This window comes from Callithrix jacchus, chromosome 11 (genome assembly GCF_049354715.1).
Source record: "Callithrix jacchus isolate 240 chromosome 11, calJac240_pri, whole genome shotgun sequence".
NCBI lineage: Eukaryota > Metazoa > Chordata > Mammalia > Primates > Cebidae > Callithrix > Callithrix jacchus.
Genome location: NC_133512.1, coordinates 115,776,167 through 115,796,055, shown reverse-complemented (window position 1 = coordinate 115,796,055; position 19,889 = coordinate 115,776,167). Strand labels below are relative to the sequence as shown.

Here is a 19,889-nt window from a genome sequence, read left to right as displayed (position 1 = left end):
GTATTCTTTTAAATCAAACAGTGTATTTATTCGTCACACAGTTTAACCATTTAACATGCATTAGTTAATTTAATTCTCACAGCAGCTTTATGGGATAGATAATGTATAACATCTTAAAGATTAAGAAACCAATAGTTAATGAACTTTGTGGTGGTCACACAGCTGTGGTTATAGAGCCAGGATTCTAGCCAAGATCTGCCTGACTAGAGTACGTGTCTGTTAAAACACTTTGATGTGTTTTTCTGTCTCTATACTTTTGTTATTCTTTTTACTCTGCTTGAAAAGTCCTCTTTTTTTGTTCTGTATCCTGCCTTCCCACTGATGCATAGGTCAAATACCACTGTCACCATGAAATCTCTTCTGAATCCCCTCAGCCAGATATACTCTCTTCTCTCGTTTGAGCCCTCATGGTGCTTTTTACCTTGTTTACCTTTCTTATGACATTTAGTCTGCCTTACGTTATGTTGATATATTTGCCTTTTGATATTCTTGACTGGATTGTAAGTTCCTTGAGGATGCAGACTAGGGACTATGTCTTCTTTCTTTAAATTGTCTAAAATGCTTTTCCATTTCTCCATACTCAAAAAGTGTTGAATAAACATTCTTCGAAGTGCTGGGAGAAATGAAGAGGACCGTGCTACCCCAGATGTACATGAATTATTATAGAACCTATAAGCACAAGAATGGACTTCCATAAACCAGTTTACTACCCTACTGCAAATATTAATGCTTTCTTTTTTTCTTTTCTACTTCCTTACTTCTTTCTACAGTTCTCTCCAATGATTTCCATAGTTTTTAAAAGTCTTTGGTATCCTCTATGTATTAAATAATACCTTTTCTGATGTTTATTTCTGAATAATAGCTTATCTTTGAATGACTTAAATAATTAGATGATTTAATTAGAATTTTTGTTACACATTTTCATTCAGGTATGTCAGAAGGCTCAGTTTCCATCCAATTCATTTAATTTTACTATTAAACTTCAGCTAGGACCACAAAGCTTTCATGGATAGGAATGACATCTTGGCTTAATTCCATTAGGATGCTTGTTGCGTGCCAGATTTTATTTTGCTCAGCTATCAATGAGGCTGTTGTGGAAATGTGGGTTTTCTTTGCTGTGAGAATTTAGGCGTACAAAGAGACCTGCTTTTCAGAAAGAACATTGAGAACCCAGAGTCCAAGAGGAAGGGTTATTAAAGTTAATGAACCAGGGTAACCTTATCCAGAGGGTGCCCAGGAACACTATAAAACAAAAGGTCAATTGCTATTGCTATTTTAGTTATACACCCGCTCCCTCTCCAGGCTTCAGAATTTAAAACAGGGTTAATTTTCTTTAAAATTATTGGCAAATAATTTTTAAGCCAGATGAAAATTCTTTCTTTGTTTTTGGCTGTAAATTTGTGTGTCTGGATATCACTGTACGCCATTTTGGAAACAGAATGTTACTCAACTGATGCTAATGGATTGTTTTATAGTTCCAAGATGGGACAGTTTTTTTGTAGTTTAAAATAATTGCCATTATTTCACACTTACACAATGCCAAATGTGTTCTATGTACTGAATTAGACATGTAGTCGGATACAGTGTCATTTTTATTGTACTTAGTAACTACAGAGCATTTTTTATATTTATGTATGTTTTAAGGTAGAAGTACTGTTCATACATGACAGCCTTCAGAATGTTTTCATGTAACTTTCTTTTTTTTTTTGAGATGGAGTCTCGCTGTGTTGCCTAGGCTAGAGTGCAGTGGCACAATCTTGGCTCTCTGCAGCCTGCGCCTCCTAAGTTCAAGCGATTTTCCTGCCTCAGCCTCTCAAGTAGCTAGAATTACAGATGTGTGCCACCATGCCAGGCTAAGTTTTCTATTTTTAGCGAGATGGGGTTTCATCATGTTGACCAGTCTGGTCTCGAACTCCCAACCTCAGATGAGCCATACACCTGGCCTCATGTAGCATATCTAAAGGACTTCACAACACTGAGAGTTTTGCAAATGAAAAAACTAAGACCCAGGGGTTTAAATGACCTGTACTGATCACCCATTTAGTACTAGAACTCAGTCCTGTCCCAGTGGCCTGTTCTTATCCAGAAAGCAGTGAAGCATCCTTTTATTTCCCCAGGTGTTAGAGGGATGTAAAAGTCAAATCACTTGAAAAATTTACTTAGAGTTTGAAATTGTGTGCAAATACGACAAAAATCTTGTAGAAGATAACCTAACTCTGTGAATGGCAAAAGGTTCTTAAATAAGTGTTCTAGTATTTCCAAGTACACTTTGAATTGTAACCCTGCATGGTAGGATATAACTTAGGTGACAGCTTCCATATGTACAGGCCTAAAGTGTGATAGAGAGTACATGGCTTTACAGTTTTCATAGTGTTATTATTTAACATTAAAAGATAATTGGTGGGCTTATATAACCGGTAAACTTAAAACAGTTACAAAGGAGAAAATATTTAAAGAAAGCAAATGCACTTTATTTTATTTTATCTATCTCTCTATCAATCAATCAATCAGTCAATCAATCAATCAATCAAATACCTATCTATTTATTTGAGACAGAGTCTCACACTGTTTCCTGGCCTGGTGTGCAGTGGTGTGATTTTGGCTCACTGCAACCTCTGCCTCCCTTCTGTGATTCTGCCTCCCTTCAAGTGATTCTCCTACCTCAGCCTCCCAAGTAGCTGGGATTACAGGTGTCTGCCACCATGTGTGGCTACTTTTTTGTATTTTTAGTAGAGACAGGGTTTCACTGTGATGACCAGGCAGCTCTTGAACTGGCCTCGTGATCCACCTGCCTCAGCCTCCAAAAGCACTGGGATTACAGGAATGAGCCGGAAACACATTATTGCATAAAGAAGGGGCTGGGTGGGGGTGGCTCATGCCTGTAATCCCAGCGCTTTGGGAGGCTGAAGCAGGAGGATTGCTTGAGGCCAGAAGTTCAATACCATACTGGGCAACATAGTGAGCCCCTGTCTGTACTCCTCCAAAAATGTTAGCTGGACATAGTGATACATGCTTATAGTCCCAGCTACTCGAGAGGCTTAGGTCAGGGGTATTGCTTGAATCCAGGAGGCTGCAGTGAGCCATGATTGCACCACTGCACTCCAGCCTGGGCAACAGAGAGTGACTTTGTCTCTAAATAAATATATAAATAATAAAAATAAAGAAGGATCTATGATGTGATACACAATGTTTTATGTAAAGATACATTATTCAGTAAGCAAGAAATTATTTTTGTCAGTGATAAAGTCCATGAATATAATAGACATTTCAGAGTCAGAAGAAACCAAATTCTCAAGATACCTATAATGACTTAAACGATAATTTCTGATGAGTGAAATATACCACAATGTATTTGGAAAAATTTCCCTCAGTTTTTATAGGAATACCAAAGCTGTGGATCACTTTATTCTTAAGATTATATAATTTTAAAGCTAGTTTTAACCATTGTTTTGATATAGCAATAGAGAAAAATTACCTTTAGTAAGGCTTTTTTTCAAAAACAGCTAAGTGTTCTTATGTTATACTTTTATACTATATATTTCTCTGGGTTTTTATTTTCTGTAATCTGAATATAAAAATTCCATAGTAGATAAAAAGTGGCTGCATTATTAAGAAGCTGGTAAATGGTAAATGTAAACTTTTTACCGCCTAACATAGAAACTTCAAACTAGCTGCACATTAGCTTTATCTGGTGGGATACTTTACAAATACAAACTTTTTTTTTACCCATTGAAAACCTGTGGAATCAGAATCTTGGGACATGCCTCCTGGTTATCTGTATTTTTATAAATCTCTGAAAATAGTGGTTCTGCAGCATCCTTTTCATATATCCATGCTTAGGAAATACTAGTCTAGTATATATTTGAGAAGGTTACCAGGTTAAAATTTTTATTTTAAAATTTATTTGGATGTACCTTCTTAAGTGGTCTTAGAAACAGTTGGCTAGGTATGGGTGTCTATACTTATTTTGTCCTTTTTTTTTTTTTACACATATTTTTCTGATTTTCATAGAGACCGTTTATTTGTTTGGTGGCTGGGATGGAACACAAGATCTTGCTGACTTCTGGGCGTACAGTGTGAAGGAGAACCAGTGGACATGTATCTCTAGAGACACTGAAAAAGAGGCAAGTTCTCAGACTTTTCATCCATCTATATTATAGTAGGGATGTAGATGTGCACTTCTTTTTCAGCATGATTATATTCTTGACTAATGTCTATCAGCAGGAGTAGCAATAGAATTTGTGATAAAGAAGCTTTTTAAGTACTCTTGAATTTCAGCTTCTATAACTGGGTCTTCAGCTACTGATACACAACCAAATCTGTTTTATAGAGAGTGATGGAAATGAGGATTTTTATATCATTTTATTTTCAACTGCATTAGCCTAGAAATGTAACTCTGTAACTGTCTTTTTGCTCATGTCTCTACCACCTCTATTCTTATTTTTAACATCATCTTATTTTTATTTTTTTATGGAATATTGTGCTTTTGACACTCTGGGCCCCTCACTATCTCACTGTTTTGAATTTGAATATATGTCAGTTTTCATAAATGATATATATTATTTTTAGTTAAAATTGTATGTATGTGTGCATATATATGTCTGTATGTGCACTATACATAAAGCATTTCCATAGTGAATAAGATGGCTTAGGTTTATGGCTTTGAATTAAACAAGTGCATGATTTTCTACTGCAGTAGAACAAATATTAATTGGTTTGCTATTTTTTCAGATCTTTATAGAACATTTTAATTGCACTCTCCATTTAAACTGTTTCAGGATATAAGTGAAAAATAAACTATAACAAAACAGTAGGAGCTTCAAGGGGGTAAAAAGGCCTCATAACCCACTGATTCTGATCTAGGAAGGCCATTTCCAAAGATCTGGTACTGTGTCTTTAATCTTGAGTAACTAGATTCCTGCTTACCGTGAAACTATGTTAATAAAAACTGTTCAGGGATTAATCACTGGACAGTTTTTATTTTTTCAAAAATATGTTGAAATTCTGATTTATTTTTCTTACCCTAGTAAAGTATGTATAAATGGCCTTCCTTTTTCAGTAGTGAAGTACTGTTTTCTGAAATGATTATTTGTCATCAACAACAAAAGACAAATTTTTTTTTTTTTTAAACTAACTTTTTTCTACTAAAATATTGTAAATCTAGCGTGATGACGCCTGCAATTCTTCCTGCATTAAGCCTAGGTTTCATCCTAAAATCCTCCCTCTTCTTCGGTGAATGTGTCTAATTAGTGCCTAAGATCCAACAGTTCTCCAAGTGCCTGGCGTGATCCATCAGGTCAGCCAGTACATTTCAAATGTCTCTTCCTCTCCATTCCTTTTGGCAGTTTTTTAAACTTTATAGTTTCTTAAACTTTTTGTGTCTCCATTGCTGACCTAGTCTCCATTCATCAACACAGTCTTTAAAAAGCATATTTGGGCTGGGTGTGGTGGCTCACACCTAAAATCCCAGCACTTTGGGAGGCCAAGTCAGGAGGATTACCTGAGGACTGGAAGTGGAGATTGCAGTGAGCCATTATTGTGCCATTGCCTACATCCTGGGTGATGGAGCAAGACCCTGTTGTAAAACAAAAACAAGGTGGTTCATACCTGTAATCCCAGCAGTCTGGGAGGCCGAGGCCAGCAGATACCTGAGCTCAGTAGTTCAAGACCAGCCTGATCAACATGGTGAAACTCCATCTCTACTAAAAATACAGAAATTAGCTGGGCATGGTAGCAGGTGCCTGTAATCCCAGCTACCTGGGAGGCTGAGGCAGGAGAACCCCTTGAATCCAGGAGGTGGAGGTTGCAGTGAGCCGAGATGGAGCCACTGCTCTCCTGCTTGGGCAACAGAGTGACACTCTTTCTCAAAAAAAAAAAAAAAAGCAAACAAACCAAAACCAAAACCCAAACCCTACCAAATACTGTATTTGATCCTATGACACCTCTGCTTAAACCCTGTGGTGAGCGTCAGCCCTTGTTTCAGTTATCTTTTACACTGTTTATTACATTACAAGCACTCACAAAGCTTTAGTGGCATATAGTAATAAGCGTTGATTTGCTCATGAGTCTACAGGTTGGCTTAGTCATTCTTCTTTTTCTCCAATGGATGAGAGAGCTGTCTGTGTTGCCCAGGCTGGCCTCGAATGCATAGCCTTACGTCCTCAAGCACCAGAGTGTGTTCTTACGGCAGCTGCTGGGCTGCAAAGGGGATGAAGTAGACATGAGCAATCCATCAATTTTTTTCTTGTCCTGATAGCAAAAAGCAATAATGTAACCAAGTCCAGAGTCAATTGGTGTAGGATACTATTAAAGGACATAGATAAAGGAAATTCTAAATAACAACAATAATAAAACAATTTATTTATCATAATTCCTTTTGCTTAGAGTAAAACCTCGAAATTTCTCATCAAGATTTGCTATCTAGTTACTCTTCCAGCCTCATCTCCTATGTGCCAGTTACAGTTGCTGGAATTACTCAACTTTCTCACCTGTGTTCTTTGGCAATGTTGTTTTCCCTGTTTGGAATTAACAGGATCGCTTCTCCCTTTGCCTAGTAAATACCCGCTTATTCTTCAACACTCAGTTCAGACTTCCCTTTCTCTGGGAAGCCTTTCTTAACCTCTCCAACCAGAATTAAAAGCTTTCTTTGACGCATTTACTTAACCCCTTTTAATACTTGAATGGCTTACTATAATGATTGATTTATATTCATGTTTCCCTATCTGAATTCCTTAAAGGTATGAATCATACTCTTTAAAATGTATGTATTTTAAGGATGTGACACATTCTTACTCTTTAGTGAGTAAGTCGGTGAGGTAAGTTAAATGAGAAATTAATACTAGAGAAAAGAGAATGATAAATACAAAATCCAGAGAGGGTAGGGTGTTTAAAGGTAATATTAAGTGTTACTCTTCTAAAGCTGGGTATGGATAGATAACTTCATTTCGTTATTTTTTATACCATGTACATATGTTGTAAGTAATATTTATAATGTGATAAGTAATTATTTTAAAACTCGTGCTAGAAAAATATACAGATTATTTTGATGAGAATAATCTGTATATTTTTATACAGATACTTTACTGTTACTTTGAAGTCTGAAGAGATAAGTAAAGTGGTGATTCAGTACTGGAGTTCAGATTTATTATAGTTAATTAATAGACTCATAAAAACCTTTTATTGATCTTTCCATGAATTGAATGATAATATGTGACTTTCCCATAAATGCTCATTCCTTTCAAAATTGAATAGTTAGGAGCTCATATATCTAATTTTCTATACCAGGGAGTGTAAGTTATTATTTGATGAGACCCCAGAGTATGTATTTTAGAAGCGTGATAAACAATTAAAAAGCAAAATTAATTTAATTACTTTAATTAACTGAAATATTTAGCTAATAACACATTTAGGAGATTGAAAGATAAGAGAATAGCTCTGCTTTTAAAGAGAATTATTTTAGGCCAGGCATGGTAGCTCATGTCTATAATCCCAGCATTTTGGGAGGCCAAGGCAGGAGGATCTTCACAGAAGCCCAGGAGTTTGAGACCAGCCTAAACAATATAGGGAAACCTTCTCTCTACAAAAATGAAAAAGTTAGCTGGGCATAATGGCATGCACCTGTGGTTCCAGCTACTTGGGAGGTTGAGGTGGGAGGATTGCTTGGGCCTGGGTGGTTGAAACTACAGTGAGCCATGATAGCAGAGCTGCACTCCAACCTGGGTGACAGAACAAGGCCCTATCTCAAAAAATAAATAATAATTTTTTTTAAAAAAGAGAATAATTATTTTAAATGTTCATATACACATGCAAGTAAGTTTTTATAGATTCAAAATAAACCTATTGTTTTTTGAAGTAGCCAATGAAGGCCATTTTTATTTTATTTATTTATTTATTTAATTTTTTATTGGATTTTAGGTTATGGGGTACATGAGCAGAGCATGCAAGACAGTTGCGTAGGTACACACATGGCAGTGTGCTTTGCTTTCCTTCTCCCCTTCATCCACATTTGGCTTTCTCCCCAGGCTATCCTTCCCCACCTCCCCCTCCCACTGGCCCTCTTCTTTTCCCCCCAATAGACCCCAGTGTTTAGTATTCCCCTTTCTGTGTCCATGTGTTCTCATTTTTCATCACCCGGAAGGCCATTTTTATTAACTTCAATCCAGTTCCTAGATTCTTTTTTAAGATTAACTGTAAAAATCCAATATTTTATAATGCAGCTGTAAGCTGTGATTATTAATGAAAATAAAGTTTACAGCAAGAGGTATCTTGGAAAAGGCTGGATTATATTTTTTTCATAAAGGGAGGGTGGGAAAATGTTCTTTACCTTTGTTTATTTTTTAAATCATGTCTCAGTTTTCTTGAGGATTCACGGAATTGTAGAGTTTAAAGGAATTAGACATGGCCCTTGTTGGATTTTGCTTATTATAGTGCTTCTCAAATTTCGTGGTCCTTTGAGACCTTTAAACAAAAACCCATTGGTGTTCTTACCTTATTTAGGTTACATCTACTGAAATGACTGTTAATAGAAATTAAAACTGAGTACTTTAAATATTTTTATCAATTCAAATAATAAATCTATTAAGGTGGACATAAAACATTTTATTAAAAATAGCTTTCTAAAAATTATAGTGAGAAACGTGGCATTGTTTTCCATTTTTGTAAATCTCTTTAATGTCTAGCTAAGGCAGCTATAGTCTCATCTGCTTCTGCATTTACTGTCTTACAACGTGTTTTACACTTGAAATACACGAAGAGAGTTGGACCTCACATAGTTGTGATTTTGGAAGAAAGTAGTATTTTAATAGCCTTTTCAGATCATTGTGTATGTTCTTTTTTGGTTCCATATCCCAAATTGACAAGTGGTTGTTTATTAACAATAGTTGAAATATAGACTCTGAAACCATACCAGCTAACTTGTGGCATTCTGTTATGTTAAAATTCACTGATCTAGTTTTTCCTTGGATCTTTTACCCATGAATGTATTTTTACTCACATCTTGGTCACTTGAAAAATATTGGTTCCCTAAATTATGTACGTCTTCCAAATATTGGCATATTTTATACTACAGTATCCCAAAAACCACATTTGTTAATATGACCGTCAGTCTCATAGAGACTTTTAAGTATTGGGAAAGTGTCAAGATTACAATGGCAGGTAGGTTTTCAATAATTTGAAGTTTTGCTTGAAAACATGCATTAAAATACTGGCAACAAATTTTGTTGATTTTCCTTCAAGATGGATATGCTTCTTCCTTTCTTCATTTTTGAGAAAATGTCTGCCGTAATGTCTAAATAACATAGTTTGATCGTTATTTGTTCTTTCAAGTAAATTTGTAGTGGGTTGTGGAAAAAGCAACTCCATCAGTTCACTACTCAGACAATTACAAAGATGCTATTCCCCAAGACAACCATGCTAAGTCAAGTGGCATTTTTAAAAATACTTTTCTAAATCTCTTTAATGTTTGGCTCAATAAAAAACATCAAGATTCATATGCTTCTGCATTCAGTTGCTATATCAGAAAGTCATATACCCTGTGGAAATGTTCACATACACTCAGAATAAGATTGAAAAGACAAATTTTTTTGTTAGTATTGTTGTAAAAATAACTTTGACCTTGTAGACTCCCTGAAGTACCTTGGAGAACCCAGACCACACTGAGAACTGCCGCTTTAATCTAATTCACGGTTCCTAGTCAGATATAGACAATTATCCCAATAATGCCCCAGTAATGTTCTTTATGGGCATCCCTTGTCACTCTGCAACCCCACCCCAGAATTTAGACCACGATCATGTGTTGCTTTTTGGTGTCTTGTATCTGTAGTCATCTTTAGTCTGGAATAGTTCCCTAACCTTTCTTTGTCTTTCTTGACTTTGATTATTTAAGAATGCAGGGCAGTTCTTTTTTAGAATATCCCTCACCTGTGTTTTTATGTTTTCCTAAGGTTGGATTTAGATGATACATTTTTAGCAGGAGTAACCCATAGATCACATTGGCATCCCCTCAGTATATTATATCAGGAGACACATTACATCAAGTTTATCTGATACTAATTTCAATCACTTGGTTAGGGAGATACCCACCAGATTTGTCTAATTTATAATTAGTAATTATGCCATTACTCGTCAAACTCTCGCCCTTTTATTATCCATTAATAAAACTTAAAGCTTTTCCCAAAATGGTTGTACCATTTTATACTTGGCCAGCAATGTGTGAGATTTCTGGTTACTCCCTATCTTCTTACTCCATTGATTTGCTTTGGCATCTTGGCCAAAAATCAATTGATCATGTAAGTATGTGTCTCTTTTTGGACTCTATTCTGTTCCATTCTATTTTGCTCTCTTGTTAACCAATATGACACTCCCTCAATTACTGTAGCTTTATAGTCATTCATGAAGTCAGGTAATATAAGACCTCTTTGTTCTTCCTTTTCAAATTCTTTTGGCATTTCTAGGTCCTTTGCATTTTTATATAAATTTTAGAATCATCGGCTTCTAAAACTGTTGGTATTATGATGGGAATATGAGAAATCTAAAAATTAATTTGGAGCAAATTGGTGGGTTTTATTTTTTTGAGATGGAGTCTGGCTCTGTCACCCAGGCTGGAGTGCAGTGGCACAATCTCGGCTCACTGCAGTCTCCTTCTCTCTGGTTCAAGTGATTCTCCTGTCTCAGCCTCCCAGGTAGCTGGGATTACAGGCACCTACGACGACACCCAGCTAATTTTTATATTTTTAGTAGAGATGGGGTTTCACTATGTTGGCCAGGCTGGCCTCGGACTCCTGACCTCAGGTGATCCACCCACCTCAGCCTCCTAAAGTGCTGGGATTATAGGCATGAGCCACTGTGCCTGGCCGCAAATTGGTGTTTTAAGGATATTGGATCTTTCTAATCCATTAACGTGGTTTAGTCTCCATTTATTTCAATCTTCATTATCTCTCAGCACTCTTACGAGTTTTCATTTTAAGAGGTTTATGATATTTTAGTTAAGTCGATATCAGTGTGTTTTGCTTTTTGTGCTACTATAATGGTATTTAAAATTTTTTATTTTCCATTTGTTGGCTGGTAATATAGAGAAATACAATTGATTTGTTAATATTGCCTTTCTATCATTCCACTTTGTTAAGTGTACTTATTTCTAATAGCTTCTTTTTTATTCCTTAGAGTGTTTTAAACAAGCAGTCATTTTTCTTCTTCCTTTCTGTTCTCTTTTTCGTCATAATTTTATTTTATTTATTTTTTTGTTTGTTTGTTTGAGACAGAGTTTCACTCTGTTGCCCATGCTGGCGTGCAGTGACGTGATCATGGCTTGTTGCAACCTCAACCTTCTGGGCTTAAGCAATTCTCCCTCCTTAGTCTCCCCAGTAGCTGGGACCACAGGCATGTGCCTCCATGCCCAGCTAATTTTTAAATTATGTGTAGAGATAGGGTCTCTGTATGTTGTCCAGGCTGGTCTTGAACTCCTGAACTCAATGAATCCTCCTGTCTTGGCCTCTCAAAGTGCTAGGATTATAGACATGAGCCACCAGGCACAGCCTTTATTTTATTTTTTAATGCCTACCTTATTGCACTGATATGGACTTCCACAGCAGTGTTAAATATAAGTGGTGAGAAAAAACATCCCTGTCTTGTTTCATATCTGAGGAAGAGTGTTCAGTATGTCATCATTAAAAAATAGTAAATTTTACATTTTCTTACATCTGTTATCAGATTGAAAGTCTTTCTATTCCTATTTTGCTATGAGTTTTTATCATGAATAATGAATTTTACCAAATGCTCTTTTTTACATATGTATTGATATAACTGTGTTTTTTTCTTCTTTATTTAGTTAATGTAGCAAATTATCCTGATTGATTTTCAGATATAAAATCAACTTTACATTCCTGAGATAAATGCCTTTTTATTATAAAATATTCTTTTCATATATTGCTACTGTTTGCTAATATTTTGTTAAAGATTGGTTTTGTCTGTGTTCATAAGGGGTCCTAGCCACCTGTAAATGATTTCTCTGCCTCTTCCCCATTTCTTCCTTCTTCCTCCCCTTCTCCTTTGTAGTATTGTCATGTGGTTTCAGTGTTATATTGTCCTCATAAAATAAGCTAGGAATGGAAAAGAATGTGGATAAACAGAGTTTTTCATTTTCCCTCTATTTTCTGAAAAAATTTATCTAAAACTGATAACTGAACAGTGTGTCTCTCTGTCTCTATTTATAGGAAGTCTGTAATGGGTTTCTTGCTTTCTTGCTTTCATTTCTGGTACTGGCAATTTGTATTTTCTCTCCCTTTGTAAAAAATTAGTCTGCCAGTGCTCATTCATCAGAGGCTTCCTGTATCACTTTATACTTCAATTTTGTTATATCTGCAGCAGGAACTCTTCATCTGAGTCATAACTGCATGCACTGTATTAACAAGTATATTTTTGCCTTTGTTTCTCTTCTAGAAAAAAATAATCTGAAATTGTGAAAGAGCCCACTTTTTGACTCTGGTACACAAAGGCTTAGATTTGCTATCTTCCTAGTTTTGTGACGATTGACTCTGTGAAATGGTGATAATATTTCCTTATGTGGTTGTTGTAAGGATTAGATGAAACACATACAACACAATAATAGTATAAACAGAACTTGGGAGTTGTTTAACAAACATTAGTTTCCTTTCCTTTCCACCTTTCAACTAATCAAACCCTGTGCAGTTGAAGTTCTTTTTTCCCTGTGAACTCTTTTGACTATATTACAATGCTTTTTATGTTTTTTTGGGTCCTGTGTTACAAGTGATATCAACTAATTAATTTGTTGATAATTTGCTGTTCTTAATATTATTCCCTATTTATTTACTGTAGCTGTGCTATTTATTCAGTCAGGAAAATTGATTTTATAATGTAAAGAATGGATGAAGAAGTCGAAGACTTGGATTCTTATTTAGTTTGTGTCACTAGCTTATTAAAGGTGTCATCCTGGTCTTATATTTCCTTCTCATTAAAAGAAGAAAACTAAACTAGAGATTTTATTGATGTTTCTTCTACTTTTGAAATTCACTGATTCTAAATATTCTTGGAGTAACTCTTTTGTGCTAAATTCTGATGAGAAATACAGAAATGTACTTAAAGACCCAACATGTCTTAAAGTAGATTGACATATAATGGGGAATTGAACTCTGTGCACAAATGACTAAAATGCAGTGCAGTATATGGTATAAGCCATATAGATGTTATAAACAGAGTGCCATAAGGTGCCGTATAGTTCATCTCATATTTCCTGGCAGATTTTAAGCATTTCTAAGGTAAGATTTGTGTCTCCTGCTGCTTACTGCTTTTGCTTTCCTTTAGAGAGTCAGGCCTAGTGTTGGACTCATTAGTTGACTTGATGTGAGTTTCTGAGAGACCTTTTAATGTAAGGTAATAAAAAAGGGCATTTAATTTTATTGTCTATTTGCTCTTTAATTTTGTGTGTGTGCTTTTATTTATTTAGCTCTCTCTCTCTACAGAATGGTCCTAGTGCCAGATCATGTCATAAAATGTGCATTGACATTCAACGGAGGCAAATCTACACATTGGGGCGTTATTTGGATTCCTCTGTGAGGAACAGCAAATCTCTGAAAAGTGATTTCTATCGTTATGACATTGATACAAACACTTGGATGTTACTAAGTGAGGATACTGCTGCTGATGGAGGGCCGAAATTGGTGTTTGATCATCAGGTTTGATGCACAGTTAAATATATGGTGGAATTAATCAGTGCTTAGTGATTCTTGGAATTAGAGTTTATGTTAGATGTTATACTGAGTTGTCTAATAGTGCTTTCCATGACAAATACCTATGACAGATAGTAATTACTGTTTGAGTAAAGTTATTCTTTACATTTTTTCTCTTTTTTATTACAGGGTAAAATATGAAGATCTCAGGATGTAAATTGTTGATTAGAAACTTTAGAGAATAGGTAGAGCAATATTAAGAAAAACAAATTTAGTTTTATAATAAATATGCATAAATCATAACAAGTTAATCTTTTAATTATATTTCTTCTACATTCCTATAAGAAATTGAAAATCACTTTATAATGAACTGGATGAAATCTAGAACTTTTTTTCCAGTTAGAGTGAAATTTATTTTGTTTTGTTTATAATCACAAAATTTTATAAACCTGAAGAGGAATTTGACATACTAGATTAAACTCAGCGCCAGTAGAAATTGTACAATAATTTTGTAGACTAGAAGACTGAACATAGCCAATTGGAAGCCATTTTAATATTAATATGTATGTAGCTCTCATTAGCCCCATCATTGTCATTGTTATCTGCCTTTGAATACTTAATCCATACAAATTCAATGTAGGTCAAAAAGACAGTAATCATTTTGAATTCTATAAGCAAGTTTTTATCTGGCTCAACCCATGTCCAAAGTTTTTTTGGTATATTGCAGAGAATAAGACTTTAAAAACCTATATCTCTGTATTGATGAACATAAATTATCTAGTATTTGGGAAATGGGAGGTGTTACTACAATTATGACAAAACCTAGGTGAGACCTAAAATCTTATCTAGGAGTTAGAACCCAGGGTCTTTATTTATTGTGTCTTTATAGATTTTTGTTAATTCTTTGCTTTTGAACTATACTATTGCCATATTTACATTAATATGTAATTGTTATTGGAGAATGGTAAGGAGAAGAAGAGTGAATTATGCCTATCAACTTAAGTGGTAGGTAGAAAATCAAAAGCTGTAGTCTTCAAAATACTCCCCAGCTTGAATTTGGAACTTCTGTTGGCTCTAATTAACTGAGCTCTACAGAGCTACACACATCCTTGCTGACAGTCTCAATGTTATTCCTGTGCAAAATAAGCATGGCAAGAAAAGTTAATCTGGTTCTGATCTTTTAAAAACATCAGCAGATAATATCATTAGGGAACAGTTTATTCTCTTGTTCCCAAATGGTTAGGTATTTCTTTTACAAAAGATGCTGATGTCTTTTTTTTTTTTTTTTTTACAGGTTGAAAAAAGAATAGCTTAGGAGTAGTACATAGAGAGTTCCTGCATGTAGCCTTTGTTTCTCTTGACTTTTATAAAATAGGATGTTTCTTGGAAGCTGGGTGCTGTTAAATAATGCATGGTTTTCAACTGATTAGATGGTACAGCAGAACACTGGGGGTGAAGAAACAAGGATTTCAGTACTAATTCAGCCAACAGCTAGCGCTGTAACAGTGAGCAAGTAATCTGTATACTCCTACATTTGCTATTCTATTTCATGCAAATAAAGCTATAAGTTAGAACCCCAAAAATAACTTGTGGTGTTCATGACAATTAGGATTTAACACATAATGTACAAATTTGATAAAAATATGAGAAAGCTGTAAGATAAAGGCAGGCCTAAAAGCTATTTGCCATTTTTAATTTTAACATATTTAAGAAATACAATTTAAAGACTGGATTTAAGAACATAGTGGCTTTATTAAGAACAATGTTGCTTTGTGTGGCTTTTCAGGAACAGTGATAATCAAACAAAAAGATTTACACACACACACACACACACACTCTCTCTCTCTCTCTCTCTCTCTCTCTCTCTCTCTCTCTCTCAGCAAAACCAAGAGCCACAGTAAACCTACAATTCCCAATGCCTTGTAAGTTTAGCCAAAAACAACGGAAATACCCAGAACTTTTGTTGAAGCCCACAGCAGTATAATAGGGAGACCTGGGAATGCAGAGGGAGCCTAGCAGTTGTACGTCATAGTGAGAAGTGTCAGGGACAGGCCACAGATTTTACCCAGGGCAGCCACTGGAAGAGTCGGATAATTAACACATATAAAGTACCCAGAAAGATCCGGAGGTGATATATGTCAGAAAGCACTATTTTATAAAAGTGAAGGAAACAGTGACAAGTGGGAATGATGGCTCCTTTTGCAATGGCCAGTAAAAAACTGGGGGAGCTCAAAGCTTGAGAACAACCCTGTAAGCCAGATGAGATTCATAGAATTAGAGAAGGTATGGCTTCACAGAAGTGCTGTATTTTGAAGGAGCCATTCAAACAGAGGAAGGATTTCTTGAGCAAGAACATCCACCTTCCAAAGAAATTCTCTGTAAAGTTATGTGGTCCAGGGAAATTCAACTGAACTATGAAAAACGAAAAAGCAATAAATTACAAAGCTTAGAGAGAGATTCTAAAGAAAGACAATAAAAAGAAAAATAACAGCATTTTCTTTAAACAAAAGTAAATGGAAGTTATATCCCAGTATATTGCCACTTTTAGAAATGAAAACTTACCTACACAGAGCATTGAAAAGAATAGGTAATGATCCTATAGCATAGGAGTAAGATAAAAGAAAACAAAGAGGTAAAAATGATTAACCAGGGAAGATAGGTAGAGGAGAGCCAACGTATATATAACTGGAGACTTTAAAACAAAACCAAACAATGGAACAAAACAAATATTTATCAGTTGAATTCAAGAACATTTTTCTGAGGAAAGATTCACATATCAAATGGGCATATTGTATTCAGGAAAAATCGACCCAAATACTTAACTCTAAGACATATATTAATAACATTGACTATAAAAGTTAAGAGATCATTTTATAGCAAGTAGACAAAATGATCAAGTCACCTATAAGAGAACTAAAATGTGACTGGTATCACATTTCTCTCTATCTACTTTCAGTGCCAGGAGATAATAGAGCAACATCTAGAAGATATTCAAGAAAAGGCAGTGTGAGCCAAGAATTTTATATCTAGCCAAACTGTTCTTCAAGTGCAATCACTTTTTGTGGAAATTACTAGAAAATGGAAAGTGAGCTAGCCAAGAAGTATCAGGAAAAACTTGAGTTGAAGAATTGAAGATCTCAGCTCATTGACATTCTCATTGGGTTATGAGGCATTTTTGGAGGTTTGTAGAAGGGAGGGTGGTAGGTTGGACAACAGTGGATACTTAGAAGGCTTTATAGCAGTATCTTCATATTTTGTGAGGAGATTATTTTGAACCCAGCCAAAACCTTACCAATCTTGTATTCCTGTGGTAGGGTAAATAAAGTCATTTTCAGGTTCAAAAAATATTTTTTCCCAGGAAAATAAGTGGTTATTCACTATTTGTTTGATTTTAAAAATTAAATATCTAACCTGGCATAATAAATGAATAGTATTTCAACTTCTGGCTTTAAAGATTTTTTTGGAGTCTTTGATAGAAAGCATATTATCACACAGAGTTTAATAAGTTTCTAGCTTTTGAGATTTTTTTCAGAGATTAAACATGGCAAAATAAATCAAAAGAGTGGAAATCGGATATTAAAAGGTTTTTTGGTTTAGACTGGTGTGCTAGGAAGAAATACCAAGATAAAAATATTTATACTTCAGCCCTGCAAACAAATGAGAATAAGTCACATCAAAATTAAACATGAATATCCTCAAAAAGAAAAAAACTCTCTTTGTAGCCATATGAAGTAGAAAGGTGGGGGTTGGTAGCAGAGATTGGCCATTAGCATATGAGTTAATAAAAAATGGAAATAGCCTCATTTAATGTGAGTCCCTCAAGATTTTCAGCATAGTTCCCAGATATTTGGAGTGGTTGAGTCTGAAGTACTTCAGAAGGGTAATGTGACCTAGCTCCAGTGGAGCCATCAACAGAGGCAGTAGTTGGATGGAATCAAATTGAGTTGTCTTCAGCAGCATGCTGATTTTAACTATATGATCATTTTAAAAATAGGAATACTTTCTGTGGTATGCCAGAGATCTTTGTTTTTCAACCATATTTACCAAGATTTCACCTTGGGAAATAAATTTTCATCTTAATTTATGGAAGGCTTTGAGAAACCTGGGAAATGGCTAATGAGATGGATCTTTTTAGTGGTAGATAAGAATTAGGAGATGTTAGAATCTTTTCTTTTTAATAATAATTTTTTAAACCTTTAAAATTATGAAAATAACCTTTTATTTAAAAATACAAAAATTGATAAACAGAAGTAATTTGTAGGAGAATTAAACATAAAATGTTTAATTGGTTTTTTTTTAGCAAAACATAGATATTTTATGTACATAATTCTTCAATATAAATGCCACTTATGTTCAACATCTAATTCCCAACTTGGATTTATGTATTATTTGAAACAGAATTTGATTCTTATTGTCTTGTGACAAATGGCTGTTTTCTCATACATTTTTATGAAAAGCTATGATCTTGAGTTAAAAGAATAGAAGAATAAAGCTTAACTTTTAAACATGAAGTGTATAGCTTAATTGAAAGAAAATTAAATTTATAGTGCTATGTTAAAAGGAGGCAGAGTTCTTCACACTGTAAAAGTCATTCTGGAGACTTGATTGTTGTAAATGTCTTTTTGTATGTTTTACTATTTTGTAATGTAATTTGAAGGGTTTTATAAAAATAAATGCAGAGAGGTGAATTTAGCTGCATCACTCATATTTGCATCTCTTAATAAATGGTAGCAATATTAATAGGATGCTTGCCTAGAATGAAAGAAGGGAATTTTTATAAGGAGGGTATGATCACTATCCACCCAGAATATAAGTATTCACTCTTACATATAAATCAATGCCTCATGTATTATTGGTTGATTTTGATTAAAATTATGCAATTTCAGGAAAGCAGAAAGCTCTTTATCTCAACATGTTTTTACTCTCACTGGGAAAAATGACAACTTGAAAAAGTATTTAGAAACTTGCCTATGATAATCAGGGGTGGTATTTAGTGTCATTAGGGGCAAAGTTCAGGGTTTTTTTGAGAATGTAAAACTGCACGTGTTGGCTTTGTTTTAGCACATATGACAGGAACGAACTAAACCTATTCAATCTTTTGCCTTCTTCTGATAGATGTGTATGGACTCAGAAAAACATATGATCTACACTTTTGGTGGTAGAATTTTGACTTGTAATGGCAGTGTAGATGACAGCAGAGCCAGTGAACCACAATTCAGTGGCTTATTTGCTTTCAACTGTCAATGTCAAACCTGGAAACTTCTTCGAGAGGACTCCTGTAATGCTGGGCCTGAGGACATCCAGTCTCGAATAGGACACTGCATGCTATTCCACTCAGTAAGAATATTCCGTATATTGCATAAATGTTATTTTGTTGTTTCTGTCTAGACAGGAAAAGAAGTGGTGAAATCTAATTCTTCAGGAAGAGATTAAAAACTTTTCCTTAGGAATAAATCATTAGTGTAGCAATGACAGAGAAAGACAAACTTCTCTAACAGTGAACTGTTTGCTAATTATGAGACTCTTCCCATCAACCTGGCAATTTCCAAATAGTTATTACCTGACTACCAATCTGGGCAATCTTATGGCTAATTTAACAGCTTATGTAGATTTTTTAGCTATGTTCCTTTCTTATGCCTTTTCATTTACTAACTTCTCTTACAGTTATGTCTTTCTTAGACAATTTTTTTCTCTCTTATTTTCCCTTCTGCTATTCTCCATTAAGAACAAATAATTTAAGATTTGATTTTATAGCATTAGAATTTAAATGTATCAGCAATGGTCAGGTGCGGTGGATCATTTGAGGCCAGAAGTTCAAGACCAGCCTGGCCAACATGTCAAAACCCCATTTCTAGTAAAAATACAAAAAATTAGCCTGGCGTGGTGACCTGCCTGTAATTCCAGCTACTCGGAAGGCTGAGGTGGGAGAATCGCTTGGACCTGGGAGGCAAAGGCGGCGGCAGTGAGCCAAGATCATGGCACTGCACTCCAGCCTGGGTGGCAGAGCGAGATTCTGTCTCGATAATAATAATAATAGAAATAAATAAATAAATAAATCAGCAAAACCCAACGTACAGAGTTTTTTTAACCTTTTCAAATGTTTTGATGAAATCTTGGTCTTCTTTCTATGAACACAGCTTTAAAACAATATGGAATATTTTATACGTGTTCTTTAACATGTATTTTAAACATGTTTTTCTCTACAAA

General features: G+C 34.9%; 1 protein-coding gene across 20 annotated transcripts in view; it reads left to right on the top strand.

Moving 5' to 3' along the window:
• MKLN1 (muskelin 1) overlaps window positions 1-19,889 on the top strand; it is a 414,912-nt gene that overhangs the window by 343,811 nt on the left and 51,212 nt on the right. For all 20 annotated transcript variants that reach the window (XM_009003056.5, XM_078343745.1, XM_078343736.1 and 17 more), the window contains 3 exons: window positions 4,012-4,124; window positions 13,476-13,688; window positions 18,798-19,019. In XM_009003056.5, coding sequence (XP_009001304.1) covers window positions 4,012-4,124; window positions 13,476-13,688; window positions 18,798-19,019 — 548 coding nt within the window. The remainder of the gene's footprint in view (window positions 1-4,011; window positions 4,125-13,475; window positions 13,689-18,797; window positions 19,020-19,889) is intronic.